The sequence below is a fragment of the Bidens hawaiensis genome, unplaced genomic scaffold (assembly GCF_021521415.1).
Source record: "Bidens hawaiensis isolate Kalapana, Puna unplaced genomic scaffold, B.hawaiensis_p1.1 tig00002414_1, whole genome shotgun sequence".
Lineage (NCBI taxonomy): Eukaryota > Viridiplantae > Streptophyta > Magnoliopsida > Asterales > Asteraceae > Bidens > Bidens hawaiensis.
This window is the reverse complement of record NW_027491131.1, coordinates 611,963-637,124: the sequence shown is the minus strand read 5'-3', so window position 1 is coordinate 637,124 and position 25,162 is coordinate 611,963. Positions and strand designations below refer to the sequence as shown.

Sequence of the window (25,162 nt, the reverse complement as noted above, 5' to 3'; positions counted from 1 at the left end):
CTCAAATATTTATGGCTAAATATATAATATTCACTTAGTAATAATTAACAAAATTATTTATACCTATATTAACTATTTTTGTCATAGCTATTTTTTCGGCCTAAAATTATAAAGATCAAATGACAAAAATCGAAAAAAAAACGAAACCAATACGAAAACCGAAACCCGAAATCGAGCGGTTTCAAAAAAATTCAAAAATCAAGTTTTCGGTTTTTGGCTTGGCTTTTGCCTAAAACTGCATCGTGCACGCCCCTGATATAATTCTTAACATACATAAATCCCGTGTACATTTTATATAATATTTTATTAGTTTATATTCGGTTTTTATTAGGATTTGTGTACTACTAACATAATTGAATAATGTAGGTTATCGGACTTGTTCATGGTTAAAAAGGGCGAAAAAAGAGCTAAAACAAGCCAAACCGGTGAACCGGAGCATCAAAATTGAACCAGACCGCATCAGAATTGAATCGAACCGCATTAGGAAACGAACCGGACCGGTCAGCCCCCCTTCATCCGGACCGGGAGGCAAAATCCCGCCGCACGGCGCGACGGGGACCCGGATTCTTGAATTTTCTTCGTTTTTTTATCAGTTTTGGGCCCAGGAAACCTATATAAATGCCCCTAAACTTAATCCTGAGCATACCCTGCGAACCAGAGCCGAATTTAGAGTTTCCTGGAGCTTAGGATTGCAACATTTGGTGGGTTTAAAGGCTAGGAATCAGCCGGCGAAGTACTTATCATCCAAGAACGAAGACCATGGGTTTTATTGCCTTTAATGTTCCGTTCTTATTTATTTTCGCCATGATTTCCTTTATTATCGTTTTGTTTGCTTTTATGATGTTAGGCTAAACTTTATAAACTGCCTAGGCTTATGATGAACCATTGTTGACGTTTGATTTTGACTTGGGATTTATTTATCGTTATGGTTTTTATGAACTAGTTAAAAGGTTTAATTATATTAAATTGATGTATATGTGTGCTTAGGTTATTTAATTAAGTTTTATTATTCCGTAGTTGCCTTGATTATTGTTTGTCATTATGATATGTTTCTATTAGGTCATCTACTTTGTGTTTTTGACTATTTTATGATTGATTTCGCGATAAGATCATAGGAATAATATTAGTTAATCAAATAAACCTAAGTGTGCTGCTAACCTAAATAGCTGTAAGGTGCTAGGTTATTAATAGGTCTTTATTAATCAAGATTACTAGATTTAGTTCTTCGTAAGGATTCCGTCTAGGTTTGATTGATTAGCTTTGTCTATCGAGTCTATTGAATATATTAGATTGCCTTTGATTTCAGCGTTGTAAGGTAGGATTTCGTATAAATGAACTAGTTTGTAATTAATTAGGTGACCGTAAGGAAACTTGATTTTTAATACTGGTGTGCGTTAAAACTTATTAGAAACTCATGGGTGTCTCTTGAGAAGGGTCATGGGTCCTGTTCGGGTTTTCTCTTAGGTGTCTATTTCACGATCCCAGTTCCATAACTAAGTATTCTCCCGGGTTAATTGGTAACTGAAACTTAGGGGATTCTAGCCTAGGTGGTTGTTCATCATCATCTGAATTAAGTCTAAGTTATAAGTTTAGTGGTCTTTAGTTTTCTTAATTAGTTAAAATTAGTTTAAAATTAGTTTAATAGTAAAACCCCCCTTAAACAAATAATAAATAAATAGTCGTGTCTGTAGTTGAGTCTAATTTAGCTAGTTTACGTAATTAAAAGAGTCTCGTGGGTTCGATATCCGGACTTACTTAGCTGTACTAGAGTCGACCGGTTCACTTGCCGGTTAGTAGTTTAGTTAAGTTTAAGAGTCTATAATTTATTACTTAGTGTTTAGATTAGCGTTTATTTAGTTAATAAATTAATAACTGCTTTTAGCACATTGAGTTTTTGGCGGCGCCCCGCGGGACTCTTGGCGATTGCGTTATTAGCTTTGATTAGACTTGCTTGCTATATACGTGCTATTTGTATTTTGTTTTGTTTTTGAGTCGTAGGAGTTAGGTTAATATATTTAGTTTAATTATTAGTTTTATTTAGGAGTATTTTAGTAGGAGTCTACTTCGTTTTATTTTATTTTGAGTCGTAGGAGTCTAATTGTCCGTGTCTTTTTTTTCTTTTGAGTCTCGTAAATATGTGTGAGATTTGTGGTGGACCCCATTTTACGCTTATATGTCCTCAATATGTGGGGTGTTTGGCACGTTATTATACTAACCCTCCTGTGCAGCCGCAACAAAATTTTTGGCAGGGGCCTCCTTCGTATTATTTAATGATTTGTATCGGCAGCCTCAGCATAATCAGGGGCAATTCGATGATCAATATTCTAATCACAACCCTGCTGAGAATAGTTTGTCCGAGAGTAATATGAAGAATTTAGAGAATATGATGGCTCAATATCTGGCTTCAGATTCCCAACAAAAGTTAGTCGAGCATGATATCATCTTGAAAAATCGGCAGAGCGTTATTACAGATCTCCAACGTATATTAGAGAGCGTTACTAGGAGATTGAATGAAGAAAAGGAGGAAGAAAAGAGATTGAAGTTACTAGAGTATGTTGATGAGCCAAATAAAGGGATCACTCAAGTAACGGAGATGAAAATGGACGATGAAGTCCCACCTCCGGTTCCACAGGTTACTATTACTAATTACTGAAGTGACTCTGATGATGAAATAGATGAAAAAGAGTGGGCTGCTTATCAGAGGTCGTTAGTGAAGAAAGAAGAGATAGAGGAGGAAGTGGATTTGAGAGATTCACTTGAGTTGATGTTTGGTATTGAGGAGGAGATAGACGATGAAATGGATTTGGGAGAGTCACTCAATTTGATGTCTAGTATAGAGGAAAAGGTTGAGAATAAGTTATGCGAGGAGGATGAGTTTTTGGATTTGGAGTTAGATGTCACACCCCAACCTAAGGCGGAAATGTCGGGGCATGATCTGATTGCTCACAGCTCGAAGATACTACCATATATAAAATGTGACAATATCTAATTAATTATTTATTCAAATAATACACACATTATCTAATTATAACAAGCAATTTACAAATATAAATATAAGCTCAAATAACGTTTATCTTGATTATATCCTAAGGTCTTGTCTGCGTGTCCAAACTTCAATCTTCAATACAAACAACCTGCATATGCATAGAAAATGGAGTTTGTCAACAACACATGTTGAGTGAGATGATCACCAATTTTGACAAAACAAATAACATATATATATATATAATAGATAATTGATAAATGATAAGTGATAAATGCGCAAATCAACCATGTGATAGTATTAATCAAATCATAACAAAACATGTATATAACCAAATCGTAACCAAGACTTGCTAGTGTGCCAATGAATCGTTGCCAAGCGAATCGGGCATTGATTACAATGACTAAAATTGTCGGTTTAACTTTGCCAAGCGAATCGGGCTCCGGTTACTAAGACGAGCGTATGATCATACTAATGAGAATTTCCAAATGTTGTCAAGTAAACAATTAAACATGTAGCAATTAGCAAATAGCATTCAACTAATATTCACACAATGATTATGTTTGCGATTTTGTGTATATATATAGGATAGAAAATATGAATAAGTACGCATATGTCCCCAAAACGTTTGAAAACAGTGTATAAAAAGGGGAATGATCAAACTCACCTTAGATTAATGACGAATGAATATAAATATGAATAAGCGAGCTAACGAATAAGCGAGTCGTCCACTACACGTCAAATGATATATACGATTCAAAATCTTAGATTTTAGGATATGATAATATGTATAAAAACGAACTCGTTGCCGCTGGAATCAATCCAAACGGACGTTTAGAACTCAAGTTATGTTTGTTTTAAGATTTAAGCGGCTGGTACTGACCAGAATCCGAACAGCGATTCGGAAGTTGGGTTTTGGTCAGTAGCCTTAAAATTTAGTTTCGAGAATAAAATTCTTTTGGACCGAACGTTGAATCCGACCAGAAGTATGAGAAAACGTAAAGTCAAACTTGTTGACTGTTTTGCCCTTAAACGGGTTTTATGCGAATTGACCAGTCAACACCCTTCAATCACCGAAATATATTGAAGGTTATTGACTAGGGAATATGTATGAACGATTTTACAGTTTACAACTTACCCGGAAAGTGAAAGGATTGATGAGAAACAGAAGTCAAAGTTCCACACGTAAGCAAAGTCAAACGGTTATGAACGTGTCTTCAACAAAATAGCAAAAATCAAAGCATATGAAGAGGGGCAGAAGGTAGGACGGATGAAGAAGCTCCTCTAGGGTTTGGGGTGAAGGTTTGTGGCAAAGATTATGAGTTGTTAATATAGGAAAAGCAATAACAAACTTAATATGGGCTTTTTACTCATTTAGGAAAACGAATCGAGTTTTAATGATCAAACCAATTATAAAATCAGTAGATTTCATTCTTTGACAAGGGGTTAAGTATATGGTCATGTATTTTAGTTATATTAGTTTTCTTGGGGCTTAAAACACTCGATTATGTCTTAAAATAAGCGATTTCGGGCCAAAAACGAACTAGGAAACGTATTAAACCAAAACGAACTGCACAGTTCCACCACGGCGCCGCGTGGAGGCCACCCCCCATGGTGGTCGCACGGTGCTTCGGGATTTGGAGGGTGAAGTTTGGATTTTGGCATTAACGGTCCCTAAACTAAAATAAGTTGCTATTTCTTGATTATTTTTAAAGTTAATTCAAATCGTAAACAACTTAGAAAAGGTGAAGGGTATAAAATGAAAATACTAAATTTTAAATACTTTTAAATACTTTTAAACGAGAAACTTTTCCGGCAACTGGGTTTCGGCCAAATCTTAACATCTAAAGGTAATTGATATATGCTTTTTAATGTCGTTACACCAATAAACAAAACCCCTAGTCTAATTATATCGAACATGGAACAGAAACCCCAATTGATAAATTAGGGTTTATGTTCTTGAAGATGAAGAAGACGAAGTTGAACATCTGTTTAAAGTAAACTGTTTCCATAACTTCATTGAATTGCTTCCTAGTCCAACTGGTTAAATCGTTAACATTGTAAACATGAGACTCGGGTTTGAAACCCGGGTCAAGCGTTTTTTTTTTCTTTTTGTGTTGGGCCCTGTATTGTTATTATTATTATTATTATTATTATTAAAATCCATTCCAAAGCTAATAGTATATTTAAGTATTAAAAACCATACTATAAACGAATATTGTCACCAGAGCAGTTGGATAAATACCCAGAACTTATACCACCAAGACCCGGGTTCGAAACCCGGGTCAATCTCATATTTTCTTTTATTAAACATTTTTCCAGTTTATTATTAATTAATAAATCATTTTAATCAATTAATAATCATAATAAATTTATAAAAACCTTTTTAAATTAAATAAAAATCATGTAAATTAACTATAAAATATATCTCACCATTTTACATATAAAAATCAAGTTTCTCGTTTTCATAAGTCGTTATTAAAAATCGTGTAATAATCACAAAGTAAACTTTAATTCTCTAAAAATCGTTTTGTTAAAGCAACAATTATATTTTCGACTTGTAAACAATAGTTCAAGCTTTTCGAACATATAAACTTTGTTTTCTCTCCATTAAAGTGCTTAAATTGTACTAATAACCAAGTTGTCGTGAAAACATAAATAATAATATAATAATCTAAGAGCCATAAGATTCGTAATAAAATAATAACTATCTTCTAAAACTAGCATACAATTAAACAACCTTAAAATCCCGATAGAATAGTCGTTAAAAGTCATGTTTATTCTTATTTATAGTTCGTACGGATTGATTACTTCGGTTCCTTTGACGCCTTCAAGTTATTCTTATTCCTTTTTCACTTCAATTACTAAGGCGAGTTTTTCACCACCCCGTTTTAATGTTTTAATGTTTTGGGATAGCATATGTATTCTTATAAAGATTCAAGTATTATTTCTTCTATTACAAAACTACAATTCGTATATGGACTTGTGTGTTACTTGTATTACTTGCACGAATATTACTTGCACGATTGGGAAGCCTCATTAAGTATGATCATACGCCCCCCTTTGCACTCCGGTCCATTTGTATCGAGTGGAAAAGAGCCTCATTATCCAAGTACGTTGGTTGTTACCAATTGGAAAGGACCTTACTTGCGCGATTATCCAAGTATGTTGGTTGTACCAACTGGAAAGGATTTACTTGCTCGTTTACCACATGTCTATGAATTGTATGGTTTTTATGTACGTATTTAAACTGTGGAAACTCACCAGCTATATTTATAGTTGACCATATTTTATACATATGTTACAGGTACCGTGATTAGAGGTTGAAGTATTGAAGACACTTAGATTACTTAGGGTATTTCAATAAAAGAACTATTGTTATGGTTATGTTTTGGTTTGAACTTGTATTGTTACTTTCGAACTTGTGTTACTTGGCTTATTAAATGAAAATGTTATTATGGTCACTTAATAGTGTCACGTGTGTTTGAGCAATCTGTACGTCACACTCGGGCGTTTCCGCTTAAGCCGGGGTGTTACACTAAGACTAAAAGAATTATTATAATGATAAAAGAAAAAACAAATATATTTAACATCGGTTAACTTTTTCACCATTACTCCAAAATATAAACAAGCATATGCTTATAACAAAAAAAAAATCCAAATTTCTCATAATGACGAGTTTATTGTCCAATGTTTACACATTGAACTCTTGTGCTCATTTTTCTTGACAATTTTTTTAAAATTATTTTCTTCGGAAATACCTCGTTACACTTGGTCTACATGAGCTAGTTTTGGTGCCTCCCACTTAATCTTGTATCGCTTTGTAGACAATATCGTGACGCCTTTTCATGTACGTGGCCTTAATTTTTTGCACCTACCACTTCAATCAATCATGTTATTAAAAACGAGGTTAGGATCATTTAAGTTTTAAACTATAGTTTATAAAGGTGCGTTGAGTGAATTGAACTCGGTGAAACACGTAGTCATTCACATGATTGTGAGAGGTAAATGAGGTCTAGGGCGTGGGCTTAAACTTCCGTAAACAATGAATCAACCTTCAAGACCTTTGAATTATAAAAACCGGTAAATAGCATGTGCACGAAAACTATTGGTAAGGCGTGGGGAGATTTGAAAGTAGGAAAACTTCACCTTTATCCCTAGGATAGAAAAGCCGCTTTCAGAATCTTTGCATGAAACTATTAATTAAAAATTTGTATGGCAAGTTATTAGAATATATAAAGTAAACATTACACGTTAAATGGTGAGAATCCTCATGAACCATTCATGAGATCATTAACCGGTCGATTCATGCTTGCAAAGTCCTTTTGCTGTTTTGCAGTGTTGATCTAAGGCAACCTTAGCATTATTATTAATAACTAGATTTTACCCCCCGTATTTACAGGGGTTGTTTTACATTATTCGTTTTTAATATTTATATATGTATATTTGGATTTTAATTTTATTTATTATAAGAAAGTTAATAATTAATATACTTGAGGTTTGATAATAAAATGGTTTCACAAATAAATGATATGTATAATCTGGTTTAAAAACTATCTGGGTTTGGTGATACCCATTACCCGTTTATTTTCTTTATTATAAAATTGTTTATTAATTATAAATAATATATTTTTTTAAAAATAAAATAGGATATTAATTTTTGGTATATTCCTATTTTATAAGATTTTCATATCAAATATTTGATGAGATTATTTTTTTTTAACATAATGAGATGTTATAACCCGTTTAAGAGCTATCTGGGTTTGGTGAGACTTTTACCCATGAATTCGGGTCAAATGCGTAAGAAGCCTTCATTTACAAATAAAGTAATCTGATGGCTTGAGAGAATGGTTGTTTTACATTTTTCGTTTTTTAATATTTATTTTTTGGATTTCAATTTTCTTTATTGTAAGAAAGTTAATAATATACTTAGGGTTTGATGATGAAAGGGTTTAATAAATAAATGATATGTTATAGCCCGTTTAAAAGCTATCTGGATTTGGTGACTCATGACCCGCTTATGTTTTTTACTATAAAATTGTTTATTAATTATAAATAATATCTTTTTCTTTTTAAATTGGATATTAAATTTTAGTATATTCCTATTTTGTAGGATTTTCATATCAAATAATTGGTAAGATTAATTTTTAATTTAATAAGATGTTATAACCCGTTTAAGAGCTATCTGGTTTTGGTAAGACTCATACCCATAAATTTGGGTTAAATCAATGAGAGGGCTCTATTTAAAAATCATGAAATCTGGTGGCTTCCATAAAAGGGGGGAGCGACCACATTGCGACACATAGGATTTTTGGGTTTTTCTTTATATAATAATAATAATAATAATAATAATAATAATAATAATAATAATAATAATAATAATAATGCCTTAGCATTATTAATAATAAACTCGATGATCGACTTAACAAATTTCAGTACTTTTTCAATTTTGATACAATATTTTTTTCAACAATTACGAAAAATATGTTATCTTGGTAAGTGGACGAAGAACATGTTTTAAATAAATGATTTTTGCAGTGATATCTCCGTCACACATGTTTTATAAGTACATGTATTAATGTTCGTATTACATAGACGCCAACAAATTATTAACTTGAATTAAAAATCATATACAAATATCTGATCAATCTTTTCAAACGATTAAGTTGGAAGAAGGATATGAGCTTCTAGAAGTCGTAATGTCATAGAAAGGTCTAAAAAATTGTGAGTATTTCCATCCATTTTCTTATGGAAAAGTCTTAAAATTTGAATCAACTAGTACTAACCGAGTATAAGTTTGGCGATAAACCAATGCATAGCTGAGCATAAGATATGTGAAATTTCATCTCATTACGATATCTTGACGTATATTTTTTCTGCACTATAAGGAAAATATTCGTATGCATTCCATGAACTTACACTTACTGGCTGCATTTGCTCTCACATACTTCACCGACTTTCGAACATTTTCAATGGCCCATTCAATTACTTTCAATCCAACTTGAACAACAAGATTTAACATAGATGCAAAACACACTGATATCCTATTTTACATTATCTAGTGTGATAATAAAAATCTTCTCAATAGCCCACCATGCTAAAAAAAATTAATCAGGTGCTATGCTAAAATAGAACCATCATGTGGAGCATCATAACTCGCAACTTTAGCATTTTTTTTATAACCTAAATTCAATGAGCATGATGAGCTATCAATGCCGTAAATATGCTAGCTGTGAGAGAACTCCATAAATTAAAAGTCAAACATACCCTACTAGTTACGTTTTGTAGCTTGTTTTTATGAATTTTCTTCTCTTGATCATATATATCGAGTCATCCGCCTTTGTAGTGTTTCTTGTTAAGTCATCCACATCACGATGTAAAAATTTATGCAAATTTCATGCCCCCCCGGTGTTCAACATAACTAAAAGAATAGTTATGTTTGATGATTGAAATTGCTAATTTCTTCTTGTATATTGCTTGATACAAAGATAGACATTTTTTTTTGTGCGTGTGAATCAATCTAATCAATATCAAAACACCTAGTGATATGCCATATAAGGTTAATTGTTTCTGATTTTAAACTCGTATACTTATATCTGCACGCAGTACAACTTGCTTTCTTATCCCCATCAGGTCTAACATGTAAGGGACGGGGGTTGTCCGTACCCCATGAAATTAGTATATATAATTCAGAGCGATCTTTAAGAAATTTTGATATTGACCTCAAGAAATTTAGACTTCAACCCAAGAATAGTTATGGCGAAGTTCCAAGAGTTGCGGGGAAGGTTAGCTTACTTTCTTAGCCCATCAGATTCAACATATCGAAGTAGGTGCGGATTTTGGTGTTTTGGTGTAAGGGACATGGGTTGTCCGCACCCCATGAAACTAGTATCCCAGAGCGACGTTTGAGAAATTTGGATATTGACCTCAAGAGATATAGACATCGACCCCAAGAAAAGTTATCCGGTTGGCTGAAGATATAAAGAAAACATAAAAACTTAAAAAGGAGAAAGAAATAGATGTTGAAGTTCCCAGAATTGCAAGAAAGAACAAAGATTATATAAGAAAATGAAAGGAAACTGAAAAAGAAAGTACTTCAAATTCACTTTTAGAAAATTAGGAATGTAGGAGATAAAAACAAACGTTGTCAAATTCTAGTTAGGGATGGAAAAATTGCCCGAGCCCGACGGGTATGCCCGAAACCCGAACCAAATGGGACAGGCATACCCAAAACCCGATGGGTATAGGTCGGGTGTGGGATGAAATTTAAAAATTTTCGCGAGTATGGGATTCGATTATACCTGGCTCGATTACCCGAGCCATATACCCGAATTGTAGACCCGAAAAATTCTTTGTATTTTATAGGTTGTGAAGTATATATTTAAAAAACTATATAAAAATTATAATGATATTATTTATTTATTGCAACGCTTATGTATATGGAGTGTCGTACATTTTAGACAAAATAACAAAACTAGTCTTTTATGTTTACATGTTTTTTCAATCGATGTTCTTTCGCAAACTTAATAACAAAAAACATCATTTTTGTTTAAAACCTATATCACCTTATGTCTTTTTTTGCCTAACCCATATAACTTTTCTTGTTAAAGTCGGTCATGTGCAAGACACACAAGGGCAAATTGGTCTTTTAACCCATTTAATTTAAAAAACATATTAAATATTAAAATCATCAATATGCCTTCACCCCACCACCTGCTTCTCTCCACCACCTACAGATTGCTTCATCAATAACGTTGTGTTCCCGAGTCTCATTAAAGGAAAGGAAATGAAGAGAAAGAGCTAGAATGTTGTATTCCCAAGTTTCATTTAAGGAAGGAAAGGAAAAAATACAAGGAAATGTGTGTTATCGAGTTTCATTTAAGGAAAGAAAAGAAAGGAAAGGAGTTATGAAAGTGAAAATGAAAAGAAATGAATGAATTCCTTTCCTTTCTCTCCTTTATTTAACTCGGGAACACAGCGTAAAGGAAATTCCGAACATATCTCCGACGGGGTTCACAACCATCAACACCTTCACCCTACCACCAACATACATCTGACCACTTCTCCTTGAAATTGTAGATCCGGCATCTGACCACCATATCTCTAGAAAGTAGAAACCCTAGATCCGCTTCCCCCAGCTAATTGATATCTTTGAAGTTTTTTGAATATGCAATGGTGAATGATGAGCGACGCCACCTGATTGTTCATCGTCGCCGTCGCCGTCATCGGTATTACTGTCAGATAACGCCGACGAGTTGAAATTTGATCGGCTAGGACCTAAAAATTGCCTGGTTGCTTGAATAGGTTTAACAATTCTGCTAATTACGAGTCTACAAACCGGTCCACGTGGCTTATCGACAGTTCCGGAGGCGGCGCTGGCATCATTGTCGGAGATTACACAGTTGACGCGAACGACAAAGTGGTCGGCTGGTGGTGACGTGTACGGTGGCTCCGGGTGGAGGAGGTGAGTTTTGATATGAAGGAAGGAGTCATGGCTAATTTGGGATCTATGATTTGAAGAATTGATATCTGGAAAATTAAATTGAGAGAGAGAGAGAGAGAGAGAGAGAGAGAGAGAAAGAGAGAGATTTTATATGTTTTTTTATAAATATATTTTAGTTCTAATGATTAAATAATGTGTAAAATTAGCAAACTACCCTCACGTGTCTTGCACATAATCAGATTTAATGAGAAAAATTAACGAGGCTAGCGCCAAAGGACGTAACGTGATATGGTTTTTTAGCATAAAGGATGTTTTCTGTTATTAAGTTTGCGAAAGGACAACCATTAAAGAAACGTAAAAATATAAAAGACGAGTTTTGCTATTTTGTCTGTATTTTAATTTATAATAATTGTTGTATGTTTAAATGGTATAGAACAATTATAATGATAAAAAATGTACTTGAAAGTCCTAACGGGTACCTGATTCCCAACGGATAATTCACGACAAATACCCGACGGGTAATGGGCCGGGTATGAGACACGGTTTTACAAACGGGTATGGGCATGAGATTACTAATACCCGGCCCAAACCCGACTCGTTGTCATCCCTAATTCTAGTATCATCGCATTCCTTAATATTCGAACACCTCGTGTGCTACACATGATTAGTCATATGACACATGTAAGTATCTTCGTTAGATTAGTGTAAGAAAATTACACTTGTCAAATTTTAGTAACACGTCATGATGTTTAAGACACCTTATGATATTTTAACTTAATCATTAAGTATGCTTAGCACTATATATAAGGGACTTGAAAGTTCATTTTGATTAATCTAAATTTGACTCTCTTTCCACTCTCAAATAAACCTGAGCCTTCTACCGAACGTTGTTTCGCTATCTAGTAGTCCGACCCTCGTATCTAGGAAAGCATGACAGTTCTAGTCGAACGTAAGAACTTATAGCCATCGACTTGTACTTGGTTGTAAAGCTTATTTGAGGTTCAGCATACGAGATAGAAGATTAATATATCAGGATCTATCAAACCGAAACAACAGGTGAATACGTCTTACCTTTGTTAAAATTATTTTATTCTTATGGGACAAACCAATAATTTGTCTTAAATTGAGTCAGAACACGTTTGTGAACGTGGATATGCCTAACTTTTTACGTACGTGGTTACGTACAACATTTATTTAACATGATTATGATGAGAACTTTTAAACTTATGTTTAAAAAGATTTTACTCTAAAACATTGTTGATTTGTTTGTCTTGAAGAGTCCGAAAACTCAAAATAAAATGCACACATGTCTAGATAACATAATTGACAATTATCAGATAGACCATGCGTAAGTCTCAAACCATTTCTCCTGAATGCAGGGTCGGCCATTGACCAAGGCTGAGTGGTCGACGACCCTAGGCCCGAAAATTTTTTAAAAAATCATACATACATACATACATACATACATATATATATATAAAATTGTATTTCAGCTTTCTTTTAACAAATGAATGTTTATTAGGCTCAGTTACAATTTCCAATTCCCAAATTATTTCCAGGCCCAAAACCCATTTAAAATTTTGTTTATCAATTTATGAAGTAGAAGACCAAAGGGCAAAACATACAATGTACTCATCACCCATTAGGTTTGAAAATAAAAACTGAAACCCTTAATCACAACCACCGTCGGTGCCGTGACCGGTGAAACCGTGAACGTCGGTGTCCACGGTCCACTCCGCCCCGCCACACTGCCACAGCACCGCTACGCCGGCTTTGGTCCGTCTCTTGGCTCCCTCCGACGGTCGGACTCTCCAGTATTAGATTATTTTTGCTACAATATTTATGTTTTGTGTATTGAAATTACAATTATCATTGTGTGATTTACTTTTATTTGAGTTATCGAATTTTATATATTACTTAAGCCCAAATTTATATTCGCTTTCCGCCCAAATTTTTTTAGCGATTTTCGGAGACGGGCCTGCCTGAATGGGGACAGTCCCGGTGAAATGTTGACTTGTGTGTGTATGTTACTTGATACGATTTGCTACGCATCAGTTTCAAACCATTTCTCCTTATTGGGGACAATCTTGGAGAAAATGTTGAATCGTATTTGTATGCTAGTGGATACGTGTCACAGGGATCGTGAAAATGGAAAATGGCGCCCTGTTGAGTCATTAAAAACTATATTTATTGAAACACGGGGATCGTGAAAGTGACACCCTGCGGATTTGAAAATGTTTTTGAGCCAGTCGACTATTCACCAGCATATAGCTAACGTATTTTCAAAACTGTTTTACAGGAACTCAGTAAGGTTAAACCCGACAAGAAAGACATAATAGAATATTGGAGATGTTCAAATGCTATCTAATGGCTCAGATACCGAAGTTATAAAACAATGTAATTTTTTTTAACCAAAGAGATGCTTTAAATAAAAGAAGGGTATTTAATTCCCGATATTTTAATAAAAGAATATTTAATTGAAAAACTTCTGCTAAAATAACGCAACTATATTATATTTATAAAACTGGTACCAACTATTAGTAATACGGCTAGAATCCTAAGACCGGACGTGACATGACATGTGGTTATTCTTAGTAACCCTATCGACATTACCAACAAACTTTAGTAACAAAACCTAATTATACCATTTTTAACGAATGAGGATAGGCGTTTTGACTGTTGTAACACCTTAGTCAAATCCCATATTGTCATGTTCCATGTTGTGGATGAGAGGAAACTTTACCGTAGATAATGTTTGAGTGATTATAGTAACATGACGAGTGACCTCATAAGAAGTCGTTACACGAACAACTAAAATAGAAACCTATTAGCTTCTAATTGGCAAAACACACAATACTAGTTTTTATGAGATACATCACATATCTGACACATTTTTAGTCGAAACTGGCTATTTTCGTTACAATACCAAAACTAAACCCACATAATAAATTCGCCAAATCAACATCTAAAAGAAATTAAAATATTTAAAATGATGGTTATTCAGTCAGTAAAACAGGGAACTGGTAAAACCCGAGTGTTACGACGACGAGCTGACGTGAATTTAGTCAGTATTGGTTACATTTGTTACATCGATAAAACCCAAGCGTAGGTAAAGTCCGAGCGTGTCATTGGTACTTGAAAGTCAGTAAAACCCGAGCGTTGTTAACCAACTTATTTGTTAAATTCAGGTACTTGACGCCTATTCAATCGGTGCGTTCGATACAAGGCGAAATTTGGACGGAGGTAAAATCTGAACGTTGAACCCGACGTAAAACCCGAGCGTTAACTTCCCACTTATACTTGTTAAATAAATTCAGGCATATTATTTTGTACTACCGAATCTCATAGCGTAAAAAATAACCTGAAAAACACAAAAAAATCAAAACCCTTCATTTCAGATATCACACTCTCACTCACACAGTCACACAAATCAAATCCAACCACACATCTCAAACCCTAACCCTAACCGTCATATCTCCGCCGTTATCCGCCATGTCTTCACGGCGGCTCCTCGCCACCCTCCTCCGCTCCTCCCGCCACCGTCCTCTATCAAAATCTCCACTCGCCGCCCGCTCACTCCCCCGCACGCGCCCTCACGCGCAACCATCTCCCACCGGCTACTTCCTCACGCGCGCCGCCGCCTACTCTACCGCCACCGGCTCAGCTCCGGCTCAACCTCCACCACCTCCGGCTGTAGCCGGACCGCATGACGGTAAGATTACCGATGAGTTTACTGGCGCAGGTGCGATTGGACAGGTGTGCCAGGTGATTGGTGCCGTGGTGGATGTTAGGTTTAGTGAAGGCTTGCCGCCGATTCTGACGGCGTTAGAGGTGTTGGATAACTCGATTCGGTTGGTGTTGGAAGTGGCGCAGCATTTGGGGGAGAATATGGTGAGGACGATTGCGATGGATGGGACCGAAGGACTTGTGAGAGGGCAACGCGTGTTGAATACCGGCTCGCCGATTACGGTACGCGGTTTCCGTTATTTTGTGTGTTGAGAATTAAGTGGAATTATAATGAGGAGTTTGACATTTAAGTGGAATTAGTAGATTGTTGTGGTTATATCGGTATTCGGTCACTTGGTAAAATATCGGTCAAACAGATATTCCTGATATAAGTGTTTTAAGTCATAATTATCGATAATATGTGTTCAATGCTAGTGTTTTAAGTAGGGGTGCAAACGAGCCGATATGCTTGAGATCGACTCGTTAAAAAGCTCGATCGAGCTGAGCTTCATCGAGCCCGAGCCTGAGCTCAAGCCTAAAAGTAAGCTCGTTTAATAATTGAGCCCGAGCTTCACTTATCGAGCTTGAGCCGGCTCGCGAGCCTAGACGAGCTTATCATTTATATAATTTTTTAATATATATTTAATAATTATTAATTAATATATGTAATGTTATGAAAAAATAAATAAAAATAACTAAATATATATTATTTTATACATAAAACTATAATAGAAAAAAGTATATAAAAATAATTATAATTATATAAAAATAATTAATAAATTCGCCCTGCTTGCGGTCTGTGCATATAAGGTATATATGTGTGAACCCTCGGATGGGCAAAAGTGAAATTGCACTAATTTTGACGTTATTATACTAATCTCGTGAAAATAACGTTAAAAGTGGCGGAAGGTTAATCAGGCATCATGTGGTGGCGTTGATAGTCGAAAGACAAGGGTACATGCACCAATCGGCCGGGGTCCCGATGGTTGAGTGTTATGTGCCTTAGTCCAAGGCTTGATGCGAAACTACTATCGAGCCGGGGGGTCTCACCGGAAGCAGCCTCTCTATTCCTACGGGGTAGAGGTAAGGCTATCTACATCTTACCCTCCTCAGACCCTACCATGGCTTTGCTATTGGTGGGATATACTGAGTACGATGATGATGATGAAAAATAATTGATAAATAGTAAACGAGCCGAGTCAGCTCGAGCTTGAAAATCTACTCACGAGCCGAGCTCGAGCTTTGAAAATAGAGCTCGAAAGGAGCCGAGCTCGAGTCTAGTCCAGCTCGGGCTTGGCTCGGCTCGTTTGCACTCCTAGTTTTAAGTCTTAATCAGTTCTTACTTGCTGCGATTGTTAGTGGTTTGCAAGTTGCAAAAGGCTAATTTCTTTAGAAGTAATCTGAGTTTAGTGGAAATGATAATGAGAAGTTTATGATTTAACTGAAATATGTTATTGTGGTTTAATTAGGATAGGTAGGGGTGTGCACAGTTTGATTCGGTTATTAGCTTAAACCGATCAGTTAATCTATTTTATCTACTACCAATAGGTTTTTGGTTAGTCAGTTTGGCTTAGTTGGTTAGTTTGTCGGTTTTTGATTTGGTTAGTTTTGGTTTGTAACCGAAGTCAAACTTGGGGTAAAATTTTTGTTTAGAAATACATGAAATGGAGGTATATACACATGAAATGGATGTATAAAAGATAGAATTATATGAAATTATGAATGGTTTGGTTCGGTTTATTTCGGAGAACCGAGTCTAGTTCTGTTGTCGGTTAATTGTGGTTTCGGTTAACGGTTTGGTTATTGCTCACCGCTAGCAGGAAGTTCGTTTACGTACACGAACAAGGAATATCGTGTGGTTAACTAAATGAACGAACACAAATGGAGGCAATAACGTTCGATAATGTGTTTGTTTGCGTTTGTTTATAAGTGTTTGTTCATTAAAGGTTTTTGTTATTTTTTAATGTCTTGTCCAATCTTATCATATAGATAATATCATTTTCAGGTGTTTGTTAATGCTTGTTCATTAAAGGTTTTTGTTATTTTTAAAGATTTGTCAAATTTTATCATATAGATAAAATCATTTATTAAGAATGCCAATTTAGGTTAAGAATGAGCAGATTATTATCATATTATCTCATCAAAAGGCATGATGCATACATTTCTTTTATGGTTTCATCACCTTAATATGCATTGTATTGGACTGAATTTTCATCTGTTACCATGATGATAGGTGCCTGTTGGCAGAGCCACCCTTGGTCGTATAATTAATGTTATTGGAGAGCCTATCGATCACAGAGGCGAAATCAGTATGTCTTGTTTTCCATTCAGTAGCATGGCTTATTCTGGTTAAGGTGTCTTATTGTTATTCAACTTGTTACAATTTTTAACAGAAACCGATCACTATTTGCCTATTCATAGAGAAGCACCTGCCTTTGTTGAACAAGCAACTGAACAACAGATCCTTGTCACTGGTATTAAGGTAATACACGAATGAAGTAGACACTGCCTTTTAAATAGTCACATCATTATTAGTTGTAAAATAATAATAATAATAATAATAATAATAATAATAATAATAATAATAATAATAATAATAATAATAATAATAATAATAATAATAATACTTTTTTATTTTTTTGGAAAAAGGCCGAGGCTTTGGCAAACTTTTATTCAATAATAATAATAATAATAATTATTATTATTATTATTATTATAATAATAATAATACTTTTATGATCTTTTAGGTTGTGGATCTTCTTGCACCATATCAAAGAGGAGGAAAGATTGGTCTTTTTGGTGGTGCTGGTGTTGGAAAAACTGTTCTTATTATGGAGCTTATTAACAATGTTGCTAAGGCCCATGGTAAGTAGATTATACTATTTTAGTATCTTAATTAAACATTTCGTTTTCTTGTTAATCATTATTTATATTCTTTTACCAGGTGGTTTCTCTGTGTTTGCTGGAGTTGGAGAACGAACCCGTGAGGGTAACGATTTGTACAGAGAAATGATGGAAAGTGGCGTCATCAAGCTAGGTGACAAGCAGGTATGTGTATCAGATACTTATGTTATTTGTAACATGTTGACTAAGTTCGGCAATGTGATCTGAATGCTTGTTTTTTATTGTTCATGTTAGAGTGAGAGCAAGTGTGCTCTTGTGTACGGTCAAATGAATGAACCACCAGGTGCCCGTGCTCGTGTTGGGTTGACCGGTTTGACCGTCGCTGAACACTTCAGAGACGCTGAAGGACAAGATGTGCTTCTGTTTATTGACAACATTTTCCGTTTTACTCAGGTAACATTGTGGTTAACAACCGACTTACATTATTAAAATGCAGTTGAGTAATTATTTAAATTCTTGCATTTATATTATATAGGCCAACTCTGAGGTGTCTGCTTTACTGGGTCGTATTCCATCTGCTGTCGGTTATCAACCAACTTTGGCTACAGATCTTGGAGGCCTTCAAGAACGTATTACAACAACTAAAAAGGGTTCTATTACATCTGTGCAAGCTATTTATGTGCCTGCTGATGATTTAACAGATCCAGCTCCCGCAACCACCTTTGCTCACTTGGATGCCACTACTGTGCTTTCTCGACAGGTTTGTTTATTTCCATCTATGCGTGGGTCGGAGAGTCGGTTAAAACGAGCCGGGCTGGTTTATATGCAAGACGAGCTTAACTAGGCTTTTATATTTTTTTAAAGAGTTAGATGGCAATGACCGAAAGATGAAAGGTGCAAACTTTTCAAAACATGAACGACAATTTTTGTTATTTTCTTAGTTTTAAGGACAAAACCTGAAACGTGGTATAAACCTAAAAGACGAGAAGTGTAATTTGTTCTAAAGATAATATTATTTCATTTCCACAGATTTCTGAGCTCGGTATTTACCCTGCTGTGGACCCACTTGATTCCACATCGCGTATGCTTTCACCCCATATTTTGGGAGAAGATCATTACAACACGGCTCGTGGTGTACAAAAGGTTCTTCAGAACTACAAGAATCTTCAAGATATTATTGCAATTCTCGGAATGGACGAGCTTAGTGAAGATGATAAGTTGACGGTTGCTCGGGCCCGTAAGATTCAAAGGTTTTTGAGTCAACCCTTCCATGTTGCTGAAGTTTTCACTGGTGCCCCTGGTAAATACGTCGAGTTGAAAGAAAGCATTGGTAGTTTCCAGGTTAGTTTTATTTTTCTCTAAATTATAAATTAAATCGCCTTATTATTAAAGGTTAAATCGTTTCATTTGGTATCGTGAATTGGCTGTTTGTAGGGAGTGTTGGACGGAAAGTATGATGATTTACCCGAACAATCGTTCTACATGGTTGGTGGTATCGATGAGGTTATTGCCAAGGCCGAGAAGATTGCCAAGGACAACGCCTAGACCGCAAACACACTTTCCTCTGTTTCTTACCGTTTGGAATAACTTGTTGATTTTGGTTTCGGGATTTTTTGTTTTGCGAGTCGACTGTTGTGTTGATTTTGTTATAGAGAAGCTGAGACAATGTTCGACCCCCCCCCCCCCCCCCCGGTTTTTATTGACAAATAATAATGATATGGGGAAGGAATTGATGAAGTTGTATAATTTATGTTCATCGCCTCTCGCATTTTCAATGTCTTGTTCTAAAGTACCTCTACTTAACTGGCCGGGCTTGAGCATAAATGAATGAAAATAATTGAACACGTAAGATATGTGTTCATGCTTGTTCGCATAGATATATGTTCATATTTTTTAGCATAACCCGAATCGACTGATTCATATCACCTCTCATTTCATTTCTACAATACATATATAGTTATAACGTTCATGATCAATATGTTTTGTCAATAGCATTGCCTTATTACTCCAGCAATAGGCTCGAGTGCTCGAATGAAGTTGGAGCCCGAAACACATTAGGCAACACTTGTTTTACTTGGTTTTTTGATCTGGAAAAGACTATATAAACATTTGAACTAACCGATGGTCAAAACGTTCGATTTTCTTTTTATTCTTTTCTCTTCAAACATGAAAAATTAGATATTTTTTTTCATTTATACGTAAAATTATAACTTATATTTATTGCAAAACAACAAAGACTAACTACACTCACCCGGTTTTTAGACCCGTTTGAACCATCAAACCTATAGGACACTGGTTCAACATTACAACAAAATGAAGATTACAAGTGAGTTCACGGTCCATGGATCACCAGGCCGGACCGGCTACCGGCCCATAAACTTAACGGTCCACGCACCACCAAAGTAAAGACCCAAAAGCGGGCCCGCCAAAAGCAACTGAGTAAGCGGGTCGGTTGAAGGGGTTACAATAGCTGCAGCAATAACTGCACCGACCACCACGTATCTCCATATCGACAACATTTGATCGCCTGACACCAAACCAACTTGCCCTAACAGTAACTGTATCACTGGAACCTGTCAGTTTCAAAATCAAAATTAGATTTGTTTGACTTTCAAAAGTCAACAATGCAAACATATATTTAAGTAGCTGTGTTAAATGGGCCGTGTTCGCGGGTTGGTGAGTCTAACCCGATACCAACCTAAACTTTGACCCGAACCTGAACCTGGGCATGAACTCGAACACAAAAGTTTTCGTAGGTTGACACAGACATGACATGTTTAACTCTTTATTTATTTGCATATTATAATTAAACCATAAAATTTGATGTTCAATTACAACAAAAAATATAAGTTTTCGCGGGTTGAACAATACTCTAGAATTACAAATTTACAACAGAAAAATAAATGTATATAGATAATTATATCTAAGTTTGAACCATAAAATTTGATGTTCCTTTTAACTTATATCTTTTCAATTTTGGCACAAAATACTCTATCGGTTTAATTTATGAGATAAAAAAACATTTAAAAAAAAGTATTAAGATATATACAGGCACAAAATACTCGATCGGTTTAATTTATGAGATAAAAAGCATTTAAAAAAAATATAAAGATATGAACGAGTTGACCCACGAATTTATGAAAGAAAAACATTTACATTCAAAGAAAAGAATAAAAATAAACGGGTCAACCCACGAATGCATACTAAATTACTAATAATTATATTAACCCATAAAATTTGATGTTTTTTTTATTTATCTTTTATTTCAGAATTTTGGCATACAAAACTCAAATCATTTTTAGTTAAGACACAAAACACATTTTAGAATAAAAGTATAAACTTAAACGAGTCAACCCACGAATCCACAGGTCAACATGAACATGACCCATTAAGTCAAACACCCTCAAACACCCGCGAATTCTGTGTTAGGTTCACGTCGTGTCAGAAAGTTCACACCTCAATATTTATTATTTAAGTACCTGAAAAGACAGCCCTGTACTGAACATAAGCACGAGCACGAACTCAAAATACTGATCAATCGACCACAACGATTCAACGACCCCTTCAGCGTACGTCACAAAGAAATTCAAGGCGGCCGGAGTGAGAACCGAGTACGAAAATGCGATTCCCGCGTAAAAAAGTACAGATGATCCAAGAACAATTGGCGCCAAAAACTTTCTTTCTGATTTTGTTAGTCCCGGAAGAACAAATGCTATGACTTCATACAGAATAATCGGGCTTCCTAATAGAAGGCCACAGTACCCGGATACCTGCAAACACAAATTCACATTCTTGATGGTTAAAGATCGAATCTTGAGATGATTTCAACGAGTTTATTATAGAATTTATACTAAAAGTGAAATCTTTATAACAACGAGAATACCCGTGTAACAAGATTGATATTTGTTTTATAACAATGGATATTTTTGTCAACAAAATGATAAAAATGTGAACTTTGACTTTCTACGGTCAAGTAAACTACTTTATAACAATGAATCTCTGTGTAACAAGATTGATATCCATTTGATTATGAAAAGTCATTGTTTGACAGTGTCTCGTTTACGAACAAAGTGGAAGAATGAGAAATGAGAATATATTTTTTTAGAATGGCGGCTTTCTTGTATTTCAGCTACCGCACTCCCCAAATATGGAGAGCCCCGTTGCCCCACTCTGGTTGGACCATATTGTCTTAACCGGGCCTATGCTGGCTTCAGAGTTTGGCTTGGGCGTTCCCCCGGGAAACCATAACGTCGGCTGCCACTTGAGCAGAACTCTCTGGCGTAACACACGGTGGGACGAAAACCCGGATGGGCTCGGGATTCGAACTGACAACCTAATTTATTGCCATTAAGAATGTGAAATTTGACTTTTAGGGTCAAACGAACTAATTCACAGACGAATTTATCAACTTCTTGATAAAATGTTAATAATAAAAAAACAAAAGATGCTTCTCTAGCTAGAGGTAGCATTTTCCACTTATTCACATATGAATGGTTTGATTCGGGTTATGTTTTATCTAACGGGTCAAATTACAAAATTCGCATAAACGGAAACGAGTCGAAAGTCACCCAAAATGTATTTTAAAAGACAGACTTCCAACAGAATTAATATGATTTACATAATCATACTTTGCACACTAATTATTTATCTAAAAAATTATAAAAAAAAAAATGTTTCGGGTCAACCTAACTCGCCCAACACGTACCAAAACCGACCAGTTTTGAGTCAAAGGGTATATTCTTCTTTCACCTAAAAAGTCAAAGGGTAAACATGACAATACTAACCTTTAAAGTTGTGAAGAAAAACTCTCCAGGGGCTAACTGCAAGAATCTAACACCTTGACTACTAACCGGAGCTTCTAGAAGCACTATAAGTTCCTTCGAGTATACAAAACACCCCGCGATCGCGGCTCCAACTGCCAAAACCGACACGAAAAGCCGTTCCCGCAGTTCTTCAAGATGATCAAAAACACTCATTTCTTTATCTTCCGGTAACAACTCTTTATCCGGATAAAAGAAGTTATGAATTGCACCCTTGTCTTGTGTATCTTGTTTTACCTCCTCAACCACCTCTATATTCATAATCACATAAAAAGACAATTAATTCATAAAAATAAAAAAATATATAAAAATAGAGCATAAGAACTTAAGAATGTGGAGAAATGAAGATGTTGTTTTCAATGCCATTTCTTGTGGTTTAAACCAGCTGAGTAGAGCCCGAGCTCTTATTCTAAAGCTCAAGCTCGGATCCTGAGTTCTTTTCAAGCTCGAGCTAGGCTCCAACACGGCGTGTTTATTACTTATTAGATATTTTACATACATTTATATCTTCTATTTCATATATTTTGAGAAAAACCGGCCAAAGCTCGGCTTGAGGTCGGCATTGCAGTGTGAAACTAACACATAGAAGTCCAAACAAGTTAAAACTTAAAAATACACTAGGCTCATTAAGGCTCTACTATCCTATACGATCTTCCCATACAAGGCCGTACCGAGAGCTCAATAACTAAACGAACTTTATTTGAGGCTTGCTTACACCCCTATATACACAAACTCAAAAACTCCTAATTCTAACACAGTAACCAACACAAATTCCAAAATAATAATAATAATAATCATAATAATAATAATAATAAAGTTTAATTTTTTAGGGTTTCCTCTACACAGTAAACAATATTAATTCCCCCCCAAAAAAAAAAAAAAAAAAAATCGTTTTCTTCAATAACCAAAATCAATCAAATTACTAACAAATGAGCCTACTTGAAGCATAATGCACAAACCCAAAAAAAAAAAAAAAAAAAACCTAGTCCCAACACATGAAAAACAACAATAATTCCCCAAAAAAGAAAAAAAAAACCTTTTTCTTCAATAACCAAGATCAATCAAATTACTAACAAATGAGCCTACTTGAAGCATAATAAACAAACCAAAAAAAAAAAAAACTTTTACTTACCAATTTGCTCTTCAACAACTGGTGCTCCACCTCCAATCCCAAGCTGTCTTTGCATATCCCTCACTTCATCAGGAGGAGGAAACCTAGAATAACAAATGACCATATTACCCTTATGTCTTTGCCTCTTGTTTGCAACACATAAATGAGTCTTCTTGTTTTGACCAACAATCTTTAATGAGTTTGAAAGGTTAGTTCTTGAAACTACACATTTGATGCAACTGCTTGTGTTGAACTCAAGATTGACTAAAGCATTTGGACCCATTTGAGGTTTGATTTGTTGGGTTATTACTGAAACTCAAGTGTGTGTTGATGTCTTGATGATATTGGTAGGTACAAATTTAGTTATATGGTGCATGTTAGCAAAACTACACCAATGGATCTAATCATGCGCTTGTTTTTTTTCTTCTTTTTTTTTGTTTTAAGCCCCCCTATATGTTTTTTAAAATGTCAATACACCCCCTGAAAGTTACATCTTGGTTTGAAACTTTTTCGACTGAAACTGAAAAACCGAGTCGAACCAAATTTATGTAGTTAGAAAATAAAGTAAACTGTGGTTTTCGTCCCTTTGGTTTGTCTAAATCTGCGGTTTTAGTCCAATAGTTTCAAATTTATGATTTTCGTCCATGTGGTTTCATTTCACTTGCAATTAAACCCAATCCCACTAACCCCGTTAAGTTTGGCCGTTAAATCCATCAGTGTGCCCCTCACGTGAGGGGCATCTTTGTCCTTTTTATCCCAAATACACCCCACCTCTCACGTGAGGGGACTTGTGAATTAGAGTTGGGGTTTATTTGGGGAGAAAAATGACAAAACTGCCCCTCACGTGAACGGTCAGACTTAACAGGGTTAGTGTGATCGGGTTTAATTGTAAGGTGGTGTTTGTTTTTGCTTAAAACATCTGCAGGAGGCTTATGTCTGCGCGTCCGCAGACATAAGCTTCTGAAGACTGTTTGTTTTTTTTAAATAAGATCTGCAAACTGTTTTTATGGTTTTAAAAAAGAAGCTATTGTTTAACTTCTTCACACTTCTTAACATCCTACCAACACCCAATGTTCAACACCACCACCCATCATGCGCCGCCACCACCACCACCCACCACCACCGTCCGCCACCACCACCCACCGTCCGCCACCACCACCGTCCATCACCACCACCACCACCCACTCGTCGGCCACAACCATTGTTCACTTCCACCACCCACCGTCCGCCACCAC

At 35.5% G+C, this 25,162-nt stretch overlaps 2 protein-coding genes across 2 annotated transcripts; one reads left to right on the top strand and one right to left on the bottom strand.

Annotated features, from left to right (window-relative positions):
• The first annotated feature begins 14,813 nt into the window (after positions 1-14,813).
• On the top strand, positions 14,814-19,670 carry LOC143619180 (ATP synthase subunit beta, mitochondrial). Its single transcript, XM_077091177.1, has 9 exons — positions 14,814-15,395; positions 17,386-17,461; positions 17,546-17,634; positions 17,900-18,017; positions 18,097-18,200; positions 18,291-18,449; positions 18,532-18,756; positions 19,026-19,337; positions 19,431-19,670. Exons 1-9 carry the CDS (start codon positions 14,919-14,921, stop codon positions 19,539-19,541), a joined length of 1,671 nt encoding a protein of 556 aa, XP_076947292.1. The 5' UTR covers positions 14,814-14,918; the 3' UTR covers positions 19,542-19,670.
• Positions 19,671-20,323: 653 nt separating this feature from the next.
• LOC143619182 (sec-independent protein translocase protein TATC, chloroplastic-like) lies at positions 20,324-24,210 on the bottom strand. The gene is made up of 4 exons (XM_077091179.1): positions 23,949-24,210; positions 22,781-23,067; positions 21,476-21,766; positions 20,324-20,569 (listed from the first exon to the last, which is right to left on the bottom strand). The coding sequence occupies exons 1-4, from the start codon at positions 24,208-24,210 to the stop codon at positions 20,360-20,362; spliced, it is 1,050 nt and encodes a 349-aa protein (XP_076947294.1). The 3' UTR covers positions 20,324-20,359.
• Between the last annotated feature and the right edge of the window lie 952 nt (positions 24,211-25,162).